This window comes from Tasmannia lanceolata, unplaced genomic scaffold (assembly GCF_043159265.1).
Source record: "Tasmannia lanceolata isolate RefF3 unplaced genomic scaffold, GAP_Taslan_0.1 ptg000018l, whole genome shotgun sequence".
Taxonomy (NCBI): Eukaryota; Viridiplantae; Streptophyta; class Magnoliopsida; order Canellales; family Winteraceae; genus Tasmannia; species Tasmannia lanceolata.
The window spans coordinates 5,791,272-5,816,369 of record NW_027518695.1 but is presented as its reverse complement, the minus strand read 5'-3'; the positions used below and the strand labels follow the sequence as shown (position 1 = coordinate 5,816,369).

At 39.6% G+C, this 25,098-nt stretch overlaps 2 protein-coding genes, 1 long non-coding RNA gene and 1 pseudogene across 4 annotated transcripts; 1 reads left to right on the top strand and 3 right to left on the bottom strand.

Moving 5' to 3' along the window:
- Positions 1 to 4,973: 4,973 nt before the first annotated feature.
- On the bottom strand, positions 4,974 to 7,478 carry LOC143851221 (uncharacterized). Its single transcript, XM_077360568.1, has one exon. The coding sequence runs from the start codon at positions 7,108 to 7,110 to the stop codon at positions 5,194 to 5,196; it is 1,917 nt and encodes a 638-aa protein (XP_077216683.1). The 5' UTR covers positions 7,111 to 7,478; the 3' UTR covers positions 4,974 to 5,193.
- Positions 7,479 to 8,694: 1,216 nt separating this feature from the next.
- LOC143850011 (histone H4) lies at positions 8,695 to 9,233 on the bottom strand. The gene has a single exon (XM_077359351.1). It carries the CDS (start codon positions 9,180 to 9,182, stop codon positions 8,871 to 8,873), a length of 312 nt encoding a protein of 103 aa, XP_077215466.1. The 5' UTR covers positions 9,183 to 9,233; the 3' UTR covers positions 8,695 to 8,870.
- Positions 9,234 to 12,479: 3,246 nt separating this feature from the next.
- On the bottom strand, positions 12,480 to 19,590 carry LOC143850806 (uncharacterized; annotated as a pseudogene). Its single transcript, XR_013236059.1, has 4 exons — positions 19,171 to 19,590; positions 18,300 to 19,013; positions 17,538 to 17,732; positions 12,480 to 12,827 (listed from the first exon to the last, which is right to left on the bottom strand). The product of XR_013236059.1 is annotated as an uncharacterized LOC143850806 (transcript).
- A 4,201-nt stretch (positions 19,591 to 23,791) lies between these two features.
- On the top strand, positions 23,792 to 24,379 carry LOC143849364 (uncharacterized). The gene is made up of 2 exons (XR_013235658.1): positions 23,792 to 23,945; positions 24,017 to 24,379. It is a non-coding gene; the product is annotated as an uncharacterized LOC143849364 (long non-coding RNA).
- Positions 24,380 to 25,098: the final 719 nt, after the last annotated feature.

The following is a 25,098-nucleotide window of genomic DNA, read 5'->3' as shown; positions in this document are numbered from 1 at the left end:
TCATGAAGAGACACTCATCAAGAACCCCACGAAATGAACATCTAGTTGACGAAGAGACCACTTGAATGTAATTGTAATAGTAAGAAACATACAGATAATGAGTGGTTTGACCACGGGCTAAGTGTCTGCATAATCAAAACCACCCTTTTGATAGTATTCTTTGGCAACAAGGCATGTCTTGTAGCAGTCGAGGGACCAATCAGCATGACACTTGAATTTGTAAAACCATTTAAAATCTACTAAGTTCATCTTGGGATTGTGCAGAACGAGAGTCCAGATGCCGTTGCGAATGTGGGCATTGAACTCTTTAGTCATGGTCACTCACCGCATCAGATCCTTGTTTGCTTGGGTGAAGCAAGAGGGTTCAATCTTATAGTAACCTTGCGAACTGTAGCACGTAGGTAAAGGATGTTTACTGGTTAGATATCACTTAGGGCTTGCTAATGCCGTCTTGAATCCGGGTGAGCATTAGATGAGAGGATGTACAAGTGTGTGATTCGGAAGAGGGTATGAGGGGTGGCGAAGTAGACATGGAGGTAGGTGAAGTCTCACAGGGAATGGATCTAGGTTCACCTGAATGTGATCAAGTCTCAGAAGAAGATGAACAAAGATCTACAGGATGATGACAAGGCCATCTAGATGATTCTGACCAAGAAATGTTAGTGTTGGATCAGATAATTGCAGCCCAGAGGGCAAAGTAGAATTGACTGAACCGAGCCAATTGAGGCAGTAGGTGGGTAGGTGAGAAAATAAGAGAAGCACAGAGATGGCCTGTTGATGGACCAAGGCATTGGTACTATAGCCGAGAAAGATACACTGGTTGGATAAAAAATTGAACTTTTCGATAAGGGCAAACTCATGGGCAGAAAGCACAACCAAAAACTTCTCTTTTTTTTTTTTTTGAAAGCACAACCAAAAACTGCAAGGAACATATAATCAGGTATCAACCAAATAACATTTCAAAAGATAACTTATGAAGGATAAGAGTAGGAAGCTGATTGATGAGGAAGGTGGCAGTAAAAAAAAGAAGCAAAGTCTCAGTAAAGTTAGAGGAATAGAAGCTTGAGCAAGAAAGAGTAAGACATGTCTCACCGATATGTCTATGCTTCCATTCACCAGAGCCATTTTGTTCGGACATGAGATTCAATGAAGGATGCCGTGGTAATCGAAGAAAGATTTTCATGGAAGACAGGATTCAATGCTATATGAATAGCTGACTTGTTATCGAAATGAAGTGAAGCAGGTGATTAAAGAGCCGAACGATTTAACTAAAGGCCAGAATTAACTGAAGGCTTATTTGTTACTTGTCTTTACACATTAACTCAAATCTAAAATAGGGGGCATGTTGGTAGCCACCATAATCTCCAAGCTGAAAGCAGGTACAGAGTTCAGATATGACAAAAATAGCATAGATAAGATTATCCTAACCACCCAATTAGTGGCATTAAAATGAACAATTAACACAAAGGTAGAAAGCAGCCGTTCTCCACTGGGATAAAAATCCCTGGATAAACTGTTCCTGGGATTGGCTAACCCACTTGGATGACTATATTTTGAATAAACCGCTGGGATTGGCTACCCTGCTAGTATGGTATACTCAATCCCGGTAGGGGGGTTTATTTTATCGGGGGACTGCTATCCTGGATTTTGGCGACCGCCGGTTACTGGGTTACGCAAGTAGTGCAGATAGAAGGGAAAGGAAGAGAGAGGAGGTAAGTAGGCCACTTTCAGTTAGGTGGCGAGGAGAAGAAATGGAGAACAGGATACTGATATCAGTTACTGTCTCAAAAAAACAGGATATTGAAATCTCATCTTTCAGGCAAAATTTTCATATCGAAGAGGTACGAGACAGTGAGGGGATAGCTGACCAGAAACCAACCATTCGAAAGGAGCTACAGTTGTAAGAGGTAGGATTGGTGCAGGTATCATTTTAACCCGCTACTGTTTCCTGGGTTACCTAGGTTGCGCTTCCTTGTTGCAACCAGAAGGAAGCTGATGCTTTTAGGGGGTGGTTATCAAGAAGATAAGCCATCCCGTGCCAAAGCAGCCCCAATGGGGCTGTTCTCGACCTCAGCAGAGGATATCAAACCTGTCTAAGGACAAATAAACCCCAGCTTCCTATTCCCATGGAGATAGCCCCACAAGGACAACTTTTCAACACCCTTTTTTTTTTTTTGCTACGTAACTTTTTTCTTTTTTTTTTGCTAGGTAACTTTTCAACACCCTTGCTCAAGAAGCTAAGGATCAACTGACAAGATTTCACAGGCTTGATCAAACACAAGCATAGTGGTGGTGGCACCAGCCCTACAGTGACTATTTACCTCAACAAAACTTGTAATCATTTTAAAAAAATATCATATCTTAAATCATCAAGGAATGTTTGCTGAATCAAAAGTATTAATTCAATTGAAAAAGGAAAATAACACACACAGAGATCAATTAAATAACTAAAAAATCATCATAAACTCTATAACACTTCAAGTAGATAGCCTACCTTCATCTTCATAAGAAGCTCTATGCATATATATCTATGCATATATATCTGCTTAGCTTGGCTATGAGATTTATTACCAATAACAAACACATGAACCCTGTTACCGACCTCAATCTAAATGCACCCTGGCTGTTTTTTTTTTTCTCTTTTTTTTTTTTTTTAAATGGTAAATATATTAAAAGGGGAAGGGAACCCGCAACCGAGAAGGTCAATAGTATAAAGAAATGAGAAAAAAAAAACTATACAAATACAAGGAGCTCACCCAACTCTACAAGAGAGTCGCCTCTAGGCCTCTCAAGGCGGCCAAAAGTCAAAAACCTCAAGACTAGCCTTGGAAACGCCTTCCATTGCCATTCGATCCCCACGGCATCTCTATTGGGAGATCTCTCAACATGAATGAAAGTAATCACCGAAAATCCCCCTTTGTTTTGAATTTCGTCAAACGACTCAAACCAATGAGCAAACCTCCAAGGGATGGGTAGACCCCCCTAAATCCATTTGAGCTCCTTAGGTGTGATCCTATGGAACTTCATTATGTATACTGTTGTGGGAAATGTGGAAGGAAAGAAACCAACACACTTTTGATGAACATCTCTCCAGTACCATCGATTGGCATGTAATATCAGGTTTATTGTTGAGAATTGGGTGATGATCGGTGATGCATAAAGAATTTTGGGGTTACTCTATGGACTGCATTCTTAGGAATTGAAAAACCATCATGATAAGCAGAATTCCTAAGATGAAGAAATCCCCTACATGGCAGCCCCCTCCTCTCAATACTGTGAAGATCAGTTCATTGTTGCCCTAATTCCTAAGATGAAGAAATATCCTACATTGCAGCCTTCTCCTCTCAATATTGTGAAGATCAATGTTGACTATTACCCTCTTGGCAACCCTTGCTTAGTAGGCATTGAAGGATTCTTTAAGAACAAGAGTGCCATTTTCCACTCTTTTTCGGGTCCTATTGGTACAACAGACTCATTGGAGGCTAAGATTTGTGCTCTTTATTTGGCCATTAGCATTTTTACTAGTCAGATGGAAGACCTACATTTTGGAGTGTGACTCATCTAATGTGGTGTCTTGGACTAATGGTAACTGTGGCATGACATGGAAGTTAACTAAGATCATTGATGACATTAAAGATATGTCTAGGAGGAAGGAAATCACCTTTGTTCATGTCCTTATGAGTGGTAATGTGTTGGCTGAATGATTAGCTAATTTGGGAGCCACTAGAGATCTCTTTCTTTTTTTTTTGGCAATCCTTGCCCAATGACATGCATTTGTAATCCTGTTTGTCCTAATAGTAGTCATCTCTCTTAATAAAAATCACTTAGCCCGGTGTCAATGCAATAGCATCTTAACCGACATCAATGAGAATGTGCAATCCAAGAGAACACCCCATTATAATAACCAGATGTACACTGCTTCAAGAGCCTAAGATAATGTCTGAGGACCTCAAAGAAATCAGCCTCAAGATAAATCAAGATCCAAGCATAATGAGATATAAGTTGTGGGGAAATCTCTTGCACTGTCAAGTTCTATTTTTTCTTTAATACAATGATGTTCCCTTTGTACAAAGAAAAAGAAAAAACAAGAACAAAGATTCACAGCCAACTACAAAATGTCAATTCTGACCAATGAAAGTGGCACACATGACAATTCTGACAATGGAATGTAGAAGGACATTCTGGTGATAGAACTAAAGAGGATTAGATGTCCACACCATCTCTCTAGCAGCCATAACAGCTCTGTTGACCTCATTATCTCTCATTTCACACCATGCTCTGATGCTCATTTCTTTTTCCTCCATCACTGAAGCAATATATTTTCAAGGAGTTTGTTTTTAATCCAATCATAGTTAGGATATATGGCTGAAACTATATCCAGTCATCATTCCACAAAAATCTTATTAACTACACACATAATTTGGTCTAAATTTGGCAGGTTTAATCAATTTTTAATAACTATATAAGAATAAAAATGATAGCCCCAAAGCAGCCACTGAGAACTGGAACTCTGCAATGAGTTGGATCAATTCCCATATGAGAATGAATTATAATCATTTTCCAAAGATATTAGATTAATACCAATAAAAGAGAAGGAGAGGGAACTGAGATGGCGTAATTGAAAATAAAATTTAAAGAATAAAAATCGGATACAAAAATGAGTCCTATGCACGCATGCAAAATGTAAAATTCTCACTCCAGGGGTACTACAACTAGTTGTCTCCTTGATACTACTAGTTATAACACAATGGACTGTTTGCATTGGGAAAAATACAAAACGATTATATTCCACCGATGGAAATGAACCAGTAACAATTTTAACAACAACCTAACAAAGCTTGGGCATTGTGTCTTCATGTACCACTCCCTCTCTCTCTCTCCCTCAATAAATTTTGCATCTGTGACTTCAATTTGGCTTACAGAGATGTGAATTCTGCAAATAGATAAGTTTAAAACAAACACATTTGACCATGTGGAAAGCAACAGAAGGTACTATTTATTAAACAGGTTAACAAACAACAATTGAAAACAAAAGCTTTGCAAGTAAGAATAGAGACTCAATATGGTTTATCGACCCAACTCCAAAAATCTTACAAACACACTGACAATACTCAGGAAACTACAATAATAGGACAAGTGAAAGGAGAAAATAAAAAACAATACAGGCTGCACGAAGGCAGCCATTTATCTGGCTTAATTGCACATATAAATCCCACTTGCATACCTGTGGTTTACCAAATAAAAGTCCATCTGATCATCAGAAACTGGCCTTAGAGAAACCCCAGATAGTGTACTAGCTCCTTGAACAGAAAACTTCACCAGTCCAACAACTTCAATTTCTCCACTAGATGCATCACTGGAATCCTGGTCAACAGGCATACGCACTCTTAGACAACCTGGAGGACCCTTTAAAGGAACATGCTGCACATGCCATCTCAGTTCCCTCTCCGACCTATTCAAAATTGCCTTTGGCGACACCTTCAACAACGTGGGATCAACTGGCAACTTCAAAATAAATGTTACATCATTTAAGGGAGCCAGTAACTCTGGGTTAGAAGCATACTGAATCATCACAGAAAGCAAAGTCCCACTGTGACGCTGGACGAGACGAACCCTCAAAGGAATTGGAGTGAATTTTGGTTGCAAGCTATATTTCAAGATCGGTATAGGCTCCTCGGCGGATGGTGTTCTCACATGAAACAAACCATTCTCTAGGCTGCTGATGCGCGAACCTTGCATCACAAATCTCTTAACCCCAGTTGTACCATCAACACGGAAAGAGAACTCAGTTTCTTTCCCTCCCGAATTCTTTGGAGGCAAAGTTTTCAAATACACCACACCTTGCAAGCCCACCCTAGCAAGAATCGACTCCCGGAATTCTGCGCTGATCTCTTCTGAAATATACAATTCCGGACCCTTCATTTCCGGCGTTTTCGTCACCAAAAGGTTTTCAAGAGAAGTGCCAGTTCCACTCTCAGTGGGTGCCTCCTTTGTGGCACTCTTCCCTGATTGTAACTCTTCAAGCCCACCAAGCCCCTGTGACTTAGCAACTTTCGTCGGTCCGACAAACTCCGATGCATCCAAACCTCCACCAAAAGCAGCATTAAACCCTTCAAAAGCTTCCGACAGAGTCGCCTCCTCGTTCCCAAATTCCACCCCACCATAGTCTCCTTCAAACCCCTCCACCCCAATGAATGTCGATTGGGTCGCTGCAGCCGGAGGTAGAGTCGTGACATCAAGACCCACCAGAGCTAATGTCAAATCCGACGCAGACGCATCTTTGCTCTTCTTGAACCCACCCACCAATTCTTGCTGCTTATTAACAGCATCACTCGCCGCAAAAGGATCCTTCTCCACCGCAGATTCCTCAACCTTCGGCCGCTCATCCTGTTGCTCAGGCAATGCCGAGCTCTGCGGGACAAGAGACGCCGCAACCTCATCACCAGCTGCCATTGTCTCCATCGGCAGCTCAAAACTCGCATTCGAAAAAAGTTCCACATTCGCCTGGTGCTCAACCGATAGCGCCTCCGCCCCACCAATCCAAGTCTCCGCCCCCCTCGCTCTATTCTCCGCATCAATAGCAGAATATACCATTTTCGCAATCCCCTCCCCGTGCATAGACGATAAGATCTGCGCGAGTCGAATACTACTGACCCCACGAAGAACAATGTCTAAAGCCATATATACCTCAGCGTACTTTCTATGAAGCTTCTCCGGCGTAACTTCCACTCCCCGGCAGGCGGTGACGACGATACTCACCGCCTGATTGACAATACCTATACACTCAAAGACATTGTTGACACAGACATCATCTCGATCGTCGATGGTCGTTATGCCAAGGACATAGATCCCGTTGACGAGGCGGTAGACCACGCGGTATTTGCTCTCGACGCCGACGATGACCTGACCGCCGGAAGCAGCGAGGGGATCGTCGCCGAGGGCGGAGTCGGCGTCATCTGTGGCAGTGGGTTTAACGTTGGAGAAGAAGATTCGGGTCTGACGGAAGGCGGAGAGGGCGGCTAGGGCTCGGGCTGGAGGGAACCATTCACGAGTTTGGAGAAGGATGTCGGATCCGTTTGAGGGTTGGAGGGCTAGAGCTAAGCAGGCCATTGTTTTGTTTTGTTTTTCTAGGGATTTGGATTGTTGGAGATCTGGGTAGGGTTTCTTGTTTTTGGTCCTAGGGTTTTTTGTGGTTCTTGGAAGGGGAGATTTGGGGGAGTGGAAGTAGAGGATTGTGTTTGGGGTTTGGTCTGATAATAATCATGTTGTTGGAGGGTGTTTTCTTTCTAGGGTTTGTTTGTGCTTTCAATCTGAGAAGGATTTCTTGCTCAGATGAAAAGGTGTGAAATTTGAATGTGCGGAAAAGAGAGCTAAATAACAAGAGATAATCACTTACAGAGTATTTTAGCCTGAGCGGAGATGGCGAATTTACGCTTCGGAAACGCAGAGAGAAAACGAGAGAGGAAAGATCACAAAATCAGATCCCTGTTTGATCGACTTGAAATGTTGCGTGTTTTTTTTTTTTACCAAGAATGCCCTCTACTTTTGATATAATAACGAAAAAGCCAATAGTGATAGCGGATACTTTTCTAGTCAGTCGCGCCTGACTGGATATGAGCACTTATCATCAGCTGCCACCAATACTTGTGGACTCGTTAGAGGATCCGGATCCTCTATCTTGTGGACCCCACTGAGCTACTATGGATGTTTTAGATTCTAACAATAGAACGAATTTGGGCTACAAATTAGATGGATGGTCTGGATTGCGAATTTTGAACGAATCAGGACCGTTGGAATTCTAGAACAGTATGACGGGACCCACAAGGTCGTGGTCAATCAGGACATTTGGAATTGTAGAACACTGTGGTGGGACACACGAGGTCCTGGTCCCATGCCTAACAGTAAGTTAAATGGAACAGTTCAATGGACCCGCAATGTCTAGGTCCCATCTTAGATTGATGTCAACTGTCTGCTAAGAAATAGGAAGGAGCCTTTGCGGATGAATGCGGGATAAAATAAACGGTTCGGATCAAAACTAAACAGGGACCCACTACTTTGTTTTAATTCGAAGCGTTCAATGTAAATAAATACGGATTTGCATGTGAGAGCAGCCAGCCACAGCAGCTCACTTTTCAACAGACTTTGTCTTCATTTATGATGTGGCTGCTCTCACATGCAGAAGCCCCTCCACAAAATGCCTTCTCTGCGATGGACGCTAGCAATCCCAAAGGAATAAAGGGCATAATACGATTACCCTAAATATCAAACGGTCAACATTAAGATTGAATTGGGGTTGTCAGCCGGACCAATGGGCCGGATAATCAAAGTGCATTTAGTATTCATTCAGGCATATTTTTCTTAGAGCAAAATTATATGTTCGCCCCCTTTTCTTCGCTGATACAGTCCCTTTTAAGCCTTTAGGGGTAGTCCCGGTGAAGAAAAGGAGCGAACATATATCACTTGCCTTTTCTAAGCCATTACAAATGCTCTGGCATGGCTACCATATTTGTTCTGACAAAAATGTCCTCACCATCATTACGAAATCTATTCTTGCCACAAATGCGCACCTAGCGCAGTTTAGCAAATCAGAAAACTCAACCTAGAATAACATCAAAACCTAATTTCTCTTCTACCTCTTCACGGAATCTCACTAAGGCATGTATAACAGTAGAACATATGAAATAACAGACCAAATTTCTCAAATCAAAACCAGTAATTTTCATTGATAACCATCCAATTCCATAGCCCTAAAAAACAACTATTTCTCCATCCCTAATCCCCAACAAAAAGAAAAACCCACATCTTAAGAAAAAAAACCCATAACAGAATTTTACAGTATCAGAAAACCCTAATAACACCCACAACCCAAATCAACCCCCAAAACCATAGAGGGTCCTGCCCTGGCGCTTGAGGGCATAGACAACATCCATGGCAGTAACAGTCTTGCGACGAGCATGCTCAGTATAGGTAACAGCATCACGAATGACGTTCTCCAAAAAGATCTTCAAAACCCCTCTCGTTTCTTCATAGATCAGACCACTAATACGCTTAACTCCACCACGGCGAGCAAGACGACGAATAGCTGGCTTCGTAATGCCCTGAATGTTATCTCGAAGCACCTTCCTGTGGCGCTTCGCACCTCCCTTTCCCAAACCCTTCCCTCCTTTTCCTCGACCCGACATCTTTCGCTCAACCTTTGGATTTTGCAGAAGAAAAACTAAAAATTATGAAAACAGATGTATGGGTACCTCTGCTTTTTATAGGTTCTTTCTTGATGCGAAGGCCGTTGGATTTAGTTTCGATCCGTGGGAGGAGTTTGTGTTTGTTGTACACCGTTCGATTTCTTTCTTTGCAATTTGATTGGTTGAAAGAAGAGACGTTGGATTGAGGGCTTTGAAACACACGGGTAGAGAAAACACACACTCGTTTCCTATCTATTCTGTACGAATGATGAGGTCGAGGTTCGAGACAGTGGATCGACGATGGACCCTGACGGTCTGATTGGATCCAAAGGATCCGAATTTTACTAAGCAAGATTTGGACAATAGAATCCTAAGGCTCAAAATTATTTTGGATCATCACCCAAGCATAGCCACAAAATCCAATGGAGCATATCTTACCCACTGTACAAAAACGCCCTTCTTATTTTTGTTCCTTTATGTCTAATCATGAAGAGGTAATTTCCTAAAATTTAAAAACCCATCTCATTATAGTTTTCGCTTCTCAAATTTAGGAGGATTTTCTTACCCTGGGTTTCTTTCTCTTCCATGACTTAACCCTAAGACCCCTGACAAAGGTTTTAAATTTCATCCAAAATCCGAATTTTCGGATTTCTGTCAAGACCGAAACCGAAATTGGTGAAATGTACGTACCAAATTTAGTCAATTTCGGCGAAATTTGAAAAAATATATATATTAATATTTTATTCCTTTCCGAAATTTCAGCTGAAGTTACTGAAATTTCAGCCCAAAAATTGACATTTCGTGTGTCTTTACCGGCCTAAATTTCAGGATTTCTGAAATTTCGTTTTCGGCTACGTCCTAAATTACCCCCGAAACTGAAATTTAAAATCTTGGCCCTAACTACGTAAAATACAGAGAAATTATAAACAAGTAACGGTGGTACGAAGGAAGTACCACCCTGGATATTTGATCCAACAGCAACTACTCAAAAAGTGAGTGGCTGTAGGATCAAATATCAAGGATGGGATGATGCGTACGTTTTTATACAACCCTTCATCATATAATTTATCGTACAATATAAGTAGGACCAAGTACATTCTGATGGAGAGTCTAATTTGAATTAATTGTGACCAGAACATGGAAAGTAGATCTGAAAAAGAATCCGTTTGATATGGGATCTAAGTAGAGCATGACCAAGAAACAGGTGGTTCTGTTGACACTCGAATTAGATAGTGCCAAAAATATTAGGGGTGCAACTCGGGTTGATTTTTTGGAATTCAGGTTGAGCTTTTACCTTAAGATCGTGTCGGTTTCGAGTCTATTCTAATTCATTTTTTAGCAAAAACGCAACCCAACCCGACCCGAGTTGCACCCCTAGCCAAAATACATAAAATATCCTCTATATTTTGTCTATTTTAATGATAAACATCAGGGGTATTTTCAAATTTCAATATAGCATATATAATCTTCTCTCTCGTTAGCTGAATTGTAACATTGAAAAACCTAAAATTTGGTTTGATAGGAATTGGTGGTTCGCCCCTTGGTCAATCATTGTCATACTTCATCGATCTCTATAAAGGAGGACCGGGGACATTAATTGAAGATCTGATTCGAAATGGATTATGGCCCATATACCAAAAGTAGGATCCAGATATTCCTCTTATTAGGATCCAAATGGATCGTGACCCAAACATAGGTGGATTCAATCTGAACTGGACTAAAAAAATTCTTTATTGGACTCAAAATTAAATGCAAGTTTGTTTTGGATTTTGAGAAAATCAAGAGTCCCAAAATGATTATTGGACTCAAAATTGCATTTATTTTTTAGTCCAATAACTAGTTTGGACCCAAAATCAATTCTCAAAATCCAAAATGAACAAGGCCTTATTAGACTTGGGAGGATCACATGGGGATAGCGAGATGATTGAATGGAATTTAAATGTAAATTATATAAATATTTATACAAAATAAATATAGCAGTGTACCACAATTCACATGCAATTCATATAAATATAATTATGTGACAGATAAAGGATGGGCTACCTGGAACCCCTTGCTCACCTGCAAGTTCAAAGGTTCCAGCGCAATCACCCCTTCTCACCTGTAATTTTGAAGGTTTCATTTACTATACGTGAGACAGGTGTTCGTTTGTATTGAAGTGCCATCTTCGAATTGCAAGATGCAATATATGATTATAGCATCTTTGAGTATTTACAAGGAATGTAGGATATATGATACATGGCTTGCACTTGTGTTCTGAGTTGCATTTTTTTTTCTTTACCCCCAAAATAACAGTTGTTTAAGTTCTGCGTGCAAGTTTTACAGAACTTTGATTGAAACCAGCTCATGGCTTTAGTTAAAATAATGTGAGATCCCACATCGGAAAAGTTGTTGGGCTATATATGTGGATTCCAACCCGTACAGGTGGGGCTCTTTGGCTTAAAGTCATGGGCATGCACCCCAGTGACGCGAGTTCGAATCCCCCGGGCTTACCCGATGCGCTTGGTTTACGGGTGATTGCGTGCATCCATAGGGAATAGTCCCACCCTTAAAATTGGGGTGGGGATACCCTATGTCATCAAAATGTGTGTGTGTGTGTGTGTGCGTGTGTGTGTGTGTGTGTGGATTCCCCCTTTCCCTATGTAGTCGCATTTTTAGCGTCTTCAAGGGGCGGGCCCCACGGAGGGTGGAAGACCCAAAACCGGACTATATTTACACAGTGGGATCGGGGCGTGACAATATGTAATATGTACACAAGGGGCGAGGGTGGAAGACCCAGAACCAGACAATATTTACGTAGTGGGATCGGGGCGTGACAATATGTACATAAGGGGGGTGGATTGTAAGATCCTACATCGGAAAGGGAGAGAAAGTTCTTGGGCTATATATGTGAACTCTCCTTCTCCCTGTGCAGATGCGTTTTCAGCATCTCCAAGGGGCGGGCGCCATGGAGTGGGTGGGGCACGGTTAGTGCTGCTGGAAAACAAAACTAGGGAGAGTGGGAAAACCAGAACAGGACAATATTTACACAGTGGGGTCAGCGCACGACAAATAACAAACTTGGAAGGAAATCCTATCGTTGCCTATGATCTCAATAAGCTTAATCCTGTGGCATGCAAAACTTTTCAACACAAATGCAGAAGCGGAAGCAGAATACACGGAGGTCACCAGAAATTCACAGACCCAACAATGAATTCTTGAAGCCTTGTTCCATAAACTTGCATTTAAACCACATCCACCTGTTCATTAACCTTCATGGAGCTACATAGTATTCAATTCTGGATAATTCTGTTGCCTCTGGTGAGTCACCATAACTAATCTTTAAAAGAATATCGGCATCACCATTTTCATTAAGAAAAAAGGACTATTTAAAGTGTGAAGAAACATTTTCACAGTTGAGATAGTGGGAATTCATTCATTCTATGAAAAATTATGACCCACCATTTTTTAGAAACAAGGGGTACCAGTTTCAACAATGCAACAACAGAGGTTTGTATGAAGGGTTGGAATATTATTCCAATTGTACTGTAAAGTGTTTAATCTACAATATACGGTATTGATACATCTTGTCAGGAGTGAAATACCTCTTATAATGACCAGAAACACTGACATAAATCGTTCACGATGCATAGAACACGAACGGTACTGCACACAAATTAAGCAACTGTCAGCATCCTCTCCATTCTCCAAGGCTATTTATCCCATTTATACAGATGCTCTGAAAATATCTCAAATGGAATTTTAACATAATTGAGTTTCAATTTTTTGTAAAAAAAAATGAACACCCAAATTCTTAACATTCTTCGTAATGCAATAAGAGGAAATGAGGAATAGATCAGAGAAGCAATTCACGTAATAGTAATATGATGCAGTATAGAAACCTAGATCTTACTTGAACATGAAATTGAAGATAATAGGGGTCAACAGAGCCTTTTTAAGTCTGAAATTTTAGAGGCTAGATCCTTCTGATTTTTGGGGAGGTGCGGTAAATTTAACTTAACAGACTTGTAGGACGATTTAGGTGGCTTTTAAATTGGTTTCCTTCGAAGAAAGTGAATATTATTTTTCTTTCTATATTGAGTTGTAGGAGTCTTTAGTTCTTTGGATCGGCTAAAACAAGGTGCTGCTGCCCTGGAAGTTTATTTTATTTTATTAATAAATGAGAACAGGAAGTTTGGGTCACTAGAAGAACAAGTTAGGGATTTGAAGGCTTGACCTATTTTCTTTAGCGATGAATTATGTTAATCAATTTTTTGTCTAAGCTTTGAACTTTAGCTTTGATGTGTGAAACTTCCTAGTCAGATGAGACACTTGCTTCCGAAGCTAAGTTCTTCTAGCTTCCCAAATTTTAGGGAAACATGTCTCCAACACGCTTCCTACGCATTTCCTCTTCATTAAGTGTACGTGATGCAGGGCAGGGGAAGCAAAATAGGAGAAAGAGAAGAAGGAGAAGAAGAGGGGAAGAAAAGGAAAGAGGGGGAAGAGGAAGAGGAAGAGAGGAAATAGGAGAGAAAGATTTGTAATCAATATTATTCGAAAAAAAAAAAAAAAAAAACTTTTCTTCAGCACATAGGGCTCTCATATGTATAGGCTAACATGGAAAATAAAATCCTAGAAGTCCTATTGGACAAATATGCCACTTGTTAGGCCCCACGGGCTTGAGCCGCGCCTATGATCCTCAACAGTACGCTTCCTACGGGGGTGATTATTTCTAAAAGAATCTTTTCTCCTTTTGATAATGCCCAAAGAGCTTATTTAAAAGAATGTATTTACCAAAAACTTAATATTAAACTATATGCATAAAACATGAGCAACTATAAATCTCTAAAAGTTGTAATAAATCTAATCAGTCAAGAAATCTTCTTCACTACTTGTAATCTTTACCTACCTTAGCCCTCCCTCCCTATCCTGCTATAACCCTACTTTTTCGATACATTTCTTGCTCACTTTCAATGAGGTTTATTACATGCTTCATGTTGACTTTCAATGAAGCTTCTCATATTTTTTTATTCCATCTTTCTTTAGAGATTTTTCGCTTTTGCTTCTGCTCACATATCGTTTCTTGCACGTGCTTTTTTACTCTGGCAACTATGGATACAACCTTATTTCTTCACAATTCTCTTCTTCTAATGCATTGAGTTGATTTTGGCATGGAGTATCATTTTTATATTATGCTCTCTTGAATCTCCCTGTATCAATACGGTGCTACAGCGAGTTAGGACCCTTGGGAACTTGTCTGTTTGATCATGGTTGCATGAGGCCACTGTGAAAATTATGGGAGAATAGCACAGGTACAGAAATGAGCTCAAGCTGGATCTATTCAACCAGGCGTGTCGAATAATGTAATTTGTTGCTCATGTGCGTCGAGAATAGACCAGTGCTCATCGCAAGATAGTTTGACTCTTGATGGATTTCCAGAAGATGATGCAAATAATTCAGAATTTGATGGAGAGGCCGGGTATGATGATCATTCCGATTAAGAGAATGTCTAAACCAATTTTTTATAATCACATCTATGATGGGCATTTTCATGAGGCAGATGGCTCGTGATCACACATGAAGCTAGCCTACAATAATTATTATGTTAAAATCATAAAAAATCTTCAGTGGAGAAAGAAGATTAAAGGGGGAAGATAGAGGATGCTTGGATGCAGGTGCCTTCTATGTGACAATTATGAGGAACTCAAATGCAATATAACATCTCACGTATGTTGGGTGCAAGTCAATCAAATGGAATTATTGAGGAAGAGCTTCCACAATTCCTTTGTCCAAAGTGTGATGAATGGAGAAGTTTTCTTTAACCTAGATGGAATTGATGCAGTTCAAAACACTGTCTTTCAAACATGAACTTGAAAATAATGTGGGTTTAGAGGGCTTCTTTTGGTTTGAAATTTTAGGGCTTGATTTTTCTTCGTTTACAAGGATTCATGATAAGTTTTTATTATTTTTTAGGATTACTTTATATGGGTTTTAAGTTGGCATTGGTATTTAGTATCATAAAGGAAGCTCCACAGACCACCTGCCTTTAGTATTTAGTTCCCAAGCAGTCAAACTACTTGTGTGAGGTCCACAAATTCTTAGCATCATTACTCAACAAATACAGCAGAGTCAGCAATCTGAGTCAAACGTGATTGTCTACCAGCCAAGCCAGCTCAGTTATCGTCAATCAGCCCAATGATCAACCAAAAGAGGTAACAGGAATTAATTTCCACTTTCACCGTTATTGACTGCCAATCATTGTTTGTCATGGAATCACAGGTTTTCTTACGCATAAACTCTCAACACAATCCATCGGCAAGTCTATTGGAACTTGGTATTTTTCATAAAACATGATATTAGATCATTTCAAGACGTATGTTTCTATTTACTCAGGTAAGGAATATATCGAATGCAAATTACTATGAGTAGCCAAAAAAGTGATTTCCCTGGCATGTCTTCAAACTGGAAAGCACAACGAAGCTAGCAGTTTCTTGCCTGGTTAATTATCAGTTTTAAAAAAGAATACATCACTGCATTTCAGACTTGAATGTGGTGCTAGTTTGATATAAGACACATTCTATAGGTGCATCACAATAGAACATGAACCTTTGTAGGTGTTGATCCCTAGTAGTTGACTAATTTCCGTCACAAGGATTTGTACTCTACCCATCATGGTAATTTTGATTGTCAGGAGAATATGAAGTCTGTTAGAAAAATAGAAAAACACTGGATGACAATATTCTATCCTAGCAAAAGCCCGTCCTTTCTGCATCAGGAAAAGCATAATTTTGATCAGCAGGTGTAGAAGACCTAGTCTTTGCCACCCATATTGATTTCTTTCTCTTTGTCTTGAATAATTAATTAATCATCACATATTGATTTCTTTCTGTCTTGAATGATTAAGCATCAGAGCTTAATATCTTCAGAATGTATGATAATGTACGGATGATACTCAATCTTAGCTGAATGCATTATATAAATTGCCACACAGTGCACCTCAGACCCAAGACTCGCCACAAGATCATACATAATCTCTAGTTCATGTATACATCAGAGGAGAGCACAGTAATCTGTATCAATCTTATTTTTTATTAGTTCCTTTCCTAGATTCCAACCTTCCCTTCTTTTGATCTGATTCCAAAACTTCTGATTCAAAGTTGAACCTTACCTTATATCTTTTGATCTGATTCCAAAACTTCTGATTCAAACTTGATATATTACTCAAAGCACGATCCCCATGCCATTCAAATGTCATCTCTTATAAGTCTCTTCAACTTTGTGGTTGGAAGAAAAATTGGTTCCTTATCAGTTAATTAGGCTGGTGTTACAATGAAAGTCAACAGATCCAAGGAAATAATTAAAGCAGGAGTGGACCATTAGTAAAAAGTTAGTGCTATACACAAATAAATGCACACACATTTATTTCTGCATTAAGCATTCTGCTGCGATGATCATAATATGACAATTCATCATTCCTATGAGAATAGTGTTTTTCATCTTTATTTTTTTTTTAAATATGCCCTTGAATTTAGATCTCCAGAAAGAGTTACGAAAACAATTTCCTGCAAGCAGTGCTAGTAACATAAGAACAAACACTAGGCAGTGAGAGCTAGTCCCTTTGTATTTTTTTATTTTTTTTTGGAGAAACTTGAACTAGTCCCTTTGTATGTAATGTGCACGATTCAGCAATAAAATGTAGGATCTTATATAAATGGATTTCTAAGTTCTGCAATTGGCAAAGCATGTGGATTTCCAAAACTTTTAGAATTAATGGTTGTTTTTTATTGCCTTCAGACTTGTTCTCAAGAAATGAGTTCTAACAGTGAGAACTAAAGGTCGGAGTAAAGGGTTCTAGGAGATACCAAATCTTTGAATCAGTATCAGAATCCTAATGAATGGTTGAAAGATATCCATAATTGTAAAGAAAAGAGGACACATATGCATTTATGCACTGGCGAAAAAGGTAATCCATGAGATAATATCAATAAAAACCGAACTAGGCACTAAAACTGGATGCACAGAACCACTACGACAAGCATGTGACAAATTTAAAAAGAATAGCACATATCCAGGTTTTACATTTTAAAATACAATAAATTTATGTTCCAGGTTAACATAAATGGAAACTAGATAGCAGAAATAAAAGAATTAGCAGGGCCTGGTCTACAATTTTTGTCTGATTAAAAGCTGGTTATATAGCATAGGTATGAGCAAGAGACATGTAGTAAAAGTTTTTAGTCGCATTAAAATTTTCCTCATGGTTTTACACTTTTAAAATTATAAAAACTATTTCAGCTGACTTTACTGAAGTCACATTTACAAGTCCTTGGTAGTAAAGTTCTTCACAAGTTCAGGCAGCACAGTTACAGAATATACCGCTTAGGAAAATAGTCAACATGAGCGCAAAAGTGACTTTCAGAGACTGACTAAACTGCCTGTAATATTGTGAAACTTGTACTTGTTGCTGAAATCCTCCATCCCGGCCAAAAAATTGCTGAACATGGGAAGTGTTAGAATATTCTTTGCACCTACTAAAATAACCCTGCTTCTTTCATTTAACACATTCATTCCCTGCTTTAAAAAACAAAAAACGAAAATCAGCAGATCCAAGAGAAAATATTAGCACAAAAGCTGCCCACTCCTAAAGAGATAATGGAAAAGGCAGCAATCTTAAAAAGACCCAAAATTCTAAAATGGTACAAATCTTTTTCTCCTTAAGACAGTTACTCATAAGGGAAATATTCTGTGAGTGAATCCCAGTATACTATTCTGGAGGATATTGAGGGTTGGCATCCACATTCCTAAATATTATACATGTAATCCAGGCTGCTGAGAAGAAAAGCATTAAATTCCCAATACTCGGTGTAACCACAATAAGGAAGCCCACTCAAACAGAAACCTTTTAACATCATAGTCATCCAGACTTGTGATAAATAGTAAACTATCATAATTACCAAAAGTAATTCCTAACAAAAAAAGCTTCAGTTTGAATCTGTGTTAATAATAAATACAGAACACCCCATTGGCAGCAATATGTTAATGTTACATATTTCAGTTTATAGCACAAAACAGGCACACCTAATATATGTATGGCATTAGTTAAGACTTGAGAGGCATCTATGGAAAAATGGATCTAACCTGAGTAAACCTGATAATGTCTCTCAAGTCGCGGTAACTCAACACTCTATTTGACTGGGGATTCTCTTCATCCTTTGCCTTCCAAAAGCTGGTTTGGGCCCACCTTGATTTGGCTGTGGAAGTTAGAAGACCACACAGATTAAATGCAGTAGCAGGTGCCTTTGTGCTCACCTCTAATGTCTTTTTATGCACATCCTCATCAGCAATTACAATCTTCCAAGCACCAATGTCTGGTGAACTCCATGTTCTCCTTTGTTCATTTAATCTCTTTCCATGTGTATGTATCTCGTCCTTGTTTTGGGAAGTTCTTTTGCTGCTAATTCTACTAAGTACTTAGAATCCTTATTAATCACTACAGTCTCTTTGAAACCCTTTATACATTCAGGCGCACTTCCTACTCTGATTGCATCTACACCAATGTCTGCACACTCTTTCTGCTGATTTCCCTGCACACTCTGAGGTTGGTGTTATCAATTTCCTTAACGTGTGAGCTTCCAGAAAGAAACAAAGCAAGATCATCTTGTTCTTCTTCATCTAATTGTACCCATTGGAGAGGTTGCTTCCCTTCGTCGATAAATGAATCCCTCAATGCCTTCTCTAGAAGGGATATTTTTGGTTTTCTAGAGCGACAGCAAATTGCCTATGTCTGGCATTTGTATTATCCGCAGAACGATGTCCATAGCTCAATTGGACAGCCTTCTCAAACTCCTCCAACTGCTTAAGCAATAACAATCATCATCAACACTTAGTTGGAAAAAAAAAACAGACTGGAGCAACCAATGCGAAAAATAGAACAAACAGAAAAAGAAAGGAAAAAATCTAGTACAGTCATTAAAAAAAATTACAATGAGAAACAAAACCAGCAACATACCTGCCATTTAGTGGTGCCAATAGCTATATGGAGCTCCCTACATAGCTCCTCTGAATCATATGATTCAAACCCGTCTCTTCGCTCTCGTTCCCATGCCCGATACATAGATTCCATTCTGAAAAAGGTTCACAAGGTAAAAAATCCCAATAATTTACACCCAGAACCCAAATCACTTAAACAGTTAAAACGATAAAAAAAATACTACAAATTCGTCTTTAAAACAAGCAAATCATAACAATTGCAGAACTGACAATGGAATTACAAAGCAACAGCACCCAAAAGATTAAATGATAAAAAATCACAACATAAATTTTAAGAAAACAGTCAAAACACCCAACAAGCAACAAATTCTAATCATAATCAAATCATAGAGAGGAAAAAAAAGGGAGAAGATAGAAGTAAGAACATATATATCTGTAGATTCCTACACCTCCTCTGCAGCAGAGAAGAACACGTCCTTGGTCCATCGATCGAAACTGTTCTCAACCATCAACATTCTCCCCAACCCACAAAACAAGAGACCCACGTCCTTGGAATTATAGCGCTTGGACAGACAAAAGAGGCTAATGCTCTCTTACTTCCCTCTAAAGCATGTTGAAAAAATTGAGGGTACTTTTGTTGATAGAAAACATAAACTTGTTGCTTAAGGCGTGCTTTACTTAAGACAAGATTCGCCCCCACTAGTAGTGTGCAAAGGGGATCCGCGAATTGCCTCCAAGATACAATGAAGCCTAGTAGGGAAGCCCTACTAATGTTTGATGACGCGTAGCACTAGCGGAGTCAAACCCGAAATGCCCTTCCGAAATTTTAAGCCTTAGAGAAATCTCTAGATTCTGTTTCTGCAGAAAAACAGTATCTAGAACAGTGAACAAAAGAAAAAACAGTATGTAAAAATACTTGGGGATTTTTGTAGGAGGGTAGAAGAGAGTGTAAAGTCTGTCACCTGGTGTCTTTTCAGTGTGAAAAACACCTCTACAGGGCACCTTTCCAGAATATTTGAAATCTGACCGTTAGATCGCACCCATTGATATTGAACGGTCCTGATCGATCCTAGATGTGACTGTTGGTCTGAGTAAAACCTCTCTTCAACCCAGTCATCGTTAGATCAACCATCTATTGTGTGGATCGCACCCCCTTGGCACATGACCGTTGGGGGAAGGGACACAACCCATTTGATCACACCCTTTGACCGTTGGAGTTATGGGCTCGTTGGGCCAACCATTAGGCCCGAACCGAAGCCCAACCCATTCGGCTTGATGGGCCTACGAACCATTTGACCAATCCATCCGACTGGTCCATCTTCATCTTGATCCAACGCCAATATGCGCCCTATAGCCCATTGCCCATTGCCCACGCCGCGCGCGTGTGGGCGTGTGCGAACGGTGCGTTGCACCGTCCCGTGGGTCCAACCATAGGTTCAACCCAATGTGCAATCAAACAAGTAATAGAAAAGTGTAGTGCTTTATAAGCACTTCTCTTTCTTTTCTCTCATCCGGTACGGGACTATCTTTTCAACTACGCTTCTACATCCTTTTGTAAAAGCAAATCTTTCCAAGAAAACATTTTCTTTTTCCCAAACGCTTTTTATAAAATATTTTCCAAAACACTAATACATGATTTTGAAAATCCAAAATCACTAACAAAGCAGAGATAAGAAAGAGAGAGAGAGATAGTAGCAAAGAGACGCCGGAACAAAGGAAATCCCAGCAAAGAAACAAAGACGTAAAAGGAAATAAAACCTCCTCAACCGTTAACCAAAAAAAGAAAAAACCAAGCGAAGAATCTCCTCTGGCCGAAATCTACCAAATAACATAATCAACATTCGAGGAATGCTAAACTGAAGGATGACCTTGCAAAAAGACTAGCTACAAGGTCACCCTCATTGGACCATCTCACCCAACTGAGCTAGTGTTTTTTGTCCTATGCCATTATAAGGGAAATGATAAACGCGCCCCTTTTCATCACCTGGGACACCCGGCTACAGTACATCTATGACTGAAAAGGATCGGATGTACTTCACATTTGAAGGAATGAAGTGACCTGATTGCCACGTTCAAGGCAGCTAGGTGTCCCAAGTGATGGAAAGGGGCGCATTTATCATTACCCTGTTATAAATGGCCGAAGCACTTCGTCCATTGGAATGGTGAGATGGTCCAAGGGTGGAATTTGGTCGGACTAATGGTTGCCATTTAGTGGGAAAGAGGGTAACAACACCTTCAATTTTTTTCTAGCATGTTCCAAGTAGATGTGATGTGAAACTTTTTCCTTTGTTAGGTAAGCTGGGATTGAACCTTCAACCCTAGACTCAAAGGACAAAGCCTTAACTAGCGAGCTAGAGACTCAGTACCAAAAATAGTGGGAATTCCTCCTCGTTGCGATCGACTACTTTACTAAATGGGTCGAGGCGGAGCCTTTAGTGATGATCACCGAAAAGAACACTAGAGAGGTCTCGCTTTGAGTGATCTGAGCCATTGATTTGAATTTCATATGGCCAAAAACTCATTCCAATAGCAGGTCTTACTTTTTCTCATTGAACATGGACGGTAAAAAAGCTACACCTAGTATTGCATGATTGGTGTCATTTTAATGCTACAAGAGATTCAAAGCAAGGCCTATCAAATGGATGGTTCAGAGATCATTCAAAAGTAGGACCCACTACTGTTTAGTGCTCGTGCCTCACTGCCTTAGGAGGTCGCACACACTCGAGCACTCTTTTTCAGCCGATAGCTTTTAAAAGGAGAAATGATATGTAATGTTATAAACTTTTTTTTGATTGGTACTAATGTTGTAAACTTCTAATAGAAAATAAAGAAAGTATTTGGTGGTACAGATTGAAGATTCACCGAGTCGTTGGTGGTGATGAGTGAAGCCACCGGCCAACTCACAAACCTCCCTAAAGTTTTTGGGCCCCACTCATCATGGTCAACCAATGGGTAGATCAACTAATGGTGAACATGCGCTCTCAATGTATTCAATTGACCATTCTTGAAATTTGGTTTCTATATTTTTTTTTAATCAATAGCTGCAAAGTTAGGATACAGGAATAATCAAGGAAATTTTTTGGGAAAGTTGTGAAAAAGAGAAGGTGTTTTTCAATAGTTTTGAACTCTCGCAAGATATATAAATTCTATATGAAAAAATAATACGAGGCATACGAGAGTCATGATTTTAGGCAAGAAGGAGATACCTTTGTTGAAAGATGCTTGTCACATCTTCAAAGAACTTTACTTGGAGGAATTATTGTCCATGTTCTTAATGTCGATCAGTCAGCGTCTGTTACGATAATGACTTATGATAGCGGTTGTTGTAGATGTGGAAGAGGTAACACTTGAGGTCCTGGACCTTTTGGCGGTTGAGACTTGAGATTCAAGGTGATGTGGAGAAAGCCGAGACAACAACTGCTACCAGAACAGAAGATTTCTATAAGCCTATCCTGGGAGATTAGTGTTTTTTATCTACTAGGGAACGGAAGCTAGACTTGTCTCTATCTTGGCTTCCTTCATTTGAAAATATTTTATTGAAGTTATTTGACTTTAAATGGGCCTGCCCTCCTTTTTGGCCCTGAACTACAAGCTACATGCCTTCAACATTCCATCTTTATCATGGGTTTAAGCCGGCTCATCATACTTGCTCTTCTCGGTAGAGGATGTGAGCCGCAAAAGTGCACTCATTGTGGCCTAACCAATCACATTTCATTGACACTTGTTAGGACTTACATCGATGAATCATTGTGATTTTAGTGATTCATTCATAGTTGGCTCCATCGAATGTGTAGCCTCGATCACTTTATAACCCAAAAATCTCAATAATCAATGAGATGCTACTTCTGCAATTAATGCCTGTAACTAATATATTCACCCTTTTTCTTCCCCTGTCCACCCCCATCTAGTGTATTTATGACTACTCTTTTTATACCATGAGATAATGGCCGGGGCAGAAAGGGCTTGAATATTCATGATCTTGCTCTATGTTACTTGTCATGTCGTATTGTGAATTATTACATGCTTGAAAAATCCATTTTTGCTTATGTGGCACCCAAATGCCTAGCAAAACCCCTAAGCCATCCTGGTTTTTGTGCAACCTAACACAACCTTGCAGCTTAATTCTATGGTGAGACTAGTGTCACTATATCTATATCATTTTCCTCTGTATATAATACAAAAAACCTAAGATAAACCATTAACCAAGGTTTTAAATTTCGTCCGAAATCCGAAATTGGCAATACGTACCAAATTTCGGCAAAATTTCATTTCCCAAATTTCAGCCGAAATTAACGAAATTTCGGCCCAAAAAATGGACATTTCATGTGTCTTTATCGAATTTTGGCGGAAATTTCAGGATTTCAGCTGAAATTTCAGTTTAGGCTAGGTCCGAAATTACCATCGAAACCGAAATTTAAAACCTTGCCCATAACAAACATCAAAACCGAAGGCAACAATGAAATCAGCTATAGGCCTTGGTCACAAATATACAGACCAAAACTGCATCTTACTTTATGACTCGACACTTATCTTGGTGACATCTAAAACAGCAAATCGTTGCAAACTCGCTACACTACAAAGACCCAATGACGAAGAACGAAACCGTTCATATAACCAAAATCCCGCTCTCCATATAAAAGATAAAATGAGCCTAAATTCAAGAACAGACTCGCTACACTACAGAACATTTTCTTAACAAACAGCTCTGGAATCCTCACCAAACCAAAGCTACAAGGAGAAGATGATGGGAGCAATGTCAAGAGGCGCTCAGTGCATAAACTCCAAATTTCTCAGGTAACTGCATTTTTTATGCCCTCTGTTTCAGAATATTGGTTTCCTTAGTTCCATTACTTTCTGGTTTGTAGGTCAATGATGAGCAAAGGATATTGCAACCAGGGTTTATGGAATGGAATGGAGAGAGTGGTGTTTAGAGATGACACAGAAGAAGAGAAGAATGAGTGCCAGGTGGAAGGCTATGATAGGTCATGGTGGGTCCCACATCAGCCAACTGGGATCTATTACCCAAAAGGTCGCGAGATAGTCATGGAAGAGATCCCGATTGGAGCTGCTAAGTCAATGGAAACTCATTGTTTTTCTTGTAATGAAGATGCCCACAATGAATGAAAATCTCGCCATTGTTTTGGCCATATATGTGTTACTTTTTAGTTTTTACATGACAAAGTGGGGCATGAAAGTAGAAAATGCCATGGTGTTTGAACTCTCTCTAACTATTGTTGTTATATAAGTGCACCATGAGGTTGATTTGTAGCATATATAAACTGAATATTTTATAGGAATTGAAGTGAAGCTTCTCTTCATTCGTAACTTTAATTTGCAATGGGTAATGAATCGATCCTAACTCTATTAATTGCACTATTTTTTTTAGTTTTTTGAGCCGTCCATTTCACATCTTACCATTTGGATGGCTAGGATCTTCTGTTGGAGAAGGTTTCTCGTACATGGTCTACGTGTGGTGATGACAGACAAACGAACTGTTTAGATAATTGGAAAGTGGCATCCTCCTATACATTTGCCAGCTCATGGTTTTCTTTGAAAAAATGGTTCTTGCCAATTTGTAAATAATTTGGGATTTGCTCGTCGATGTCGCAGAAAACCATTTCACGGCTAACTCTTGCACGAGAGAACAGCCACACAGGCTCACTTTTTAGCAGATTTTGTCTTATTGATTTTAATTCATCTGAGGCGGCTGTTCTCTCGTGCAACTGCGAAATGGCTTTCCGCGAAATTACCTAGCAAATCCTAAATAATTTTTAGGGGAGTGATAAGTCGACCCAATATATCTCAAATCGACTCCCCATGACATGGTCCATGGGTTTGAATGGACCCTATAGTCGTTGTCGAGTCAATCACGTAATAAAAGATGCATTTTGCTTATTGAGCGTTAGTCAGATGGTCCAGATCGTCAAATTAATGGGTGGCAGAAAGT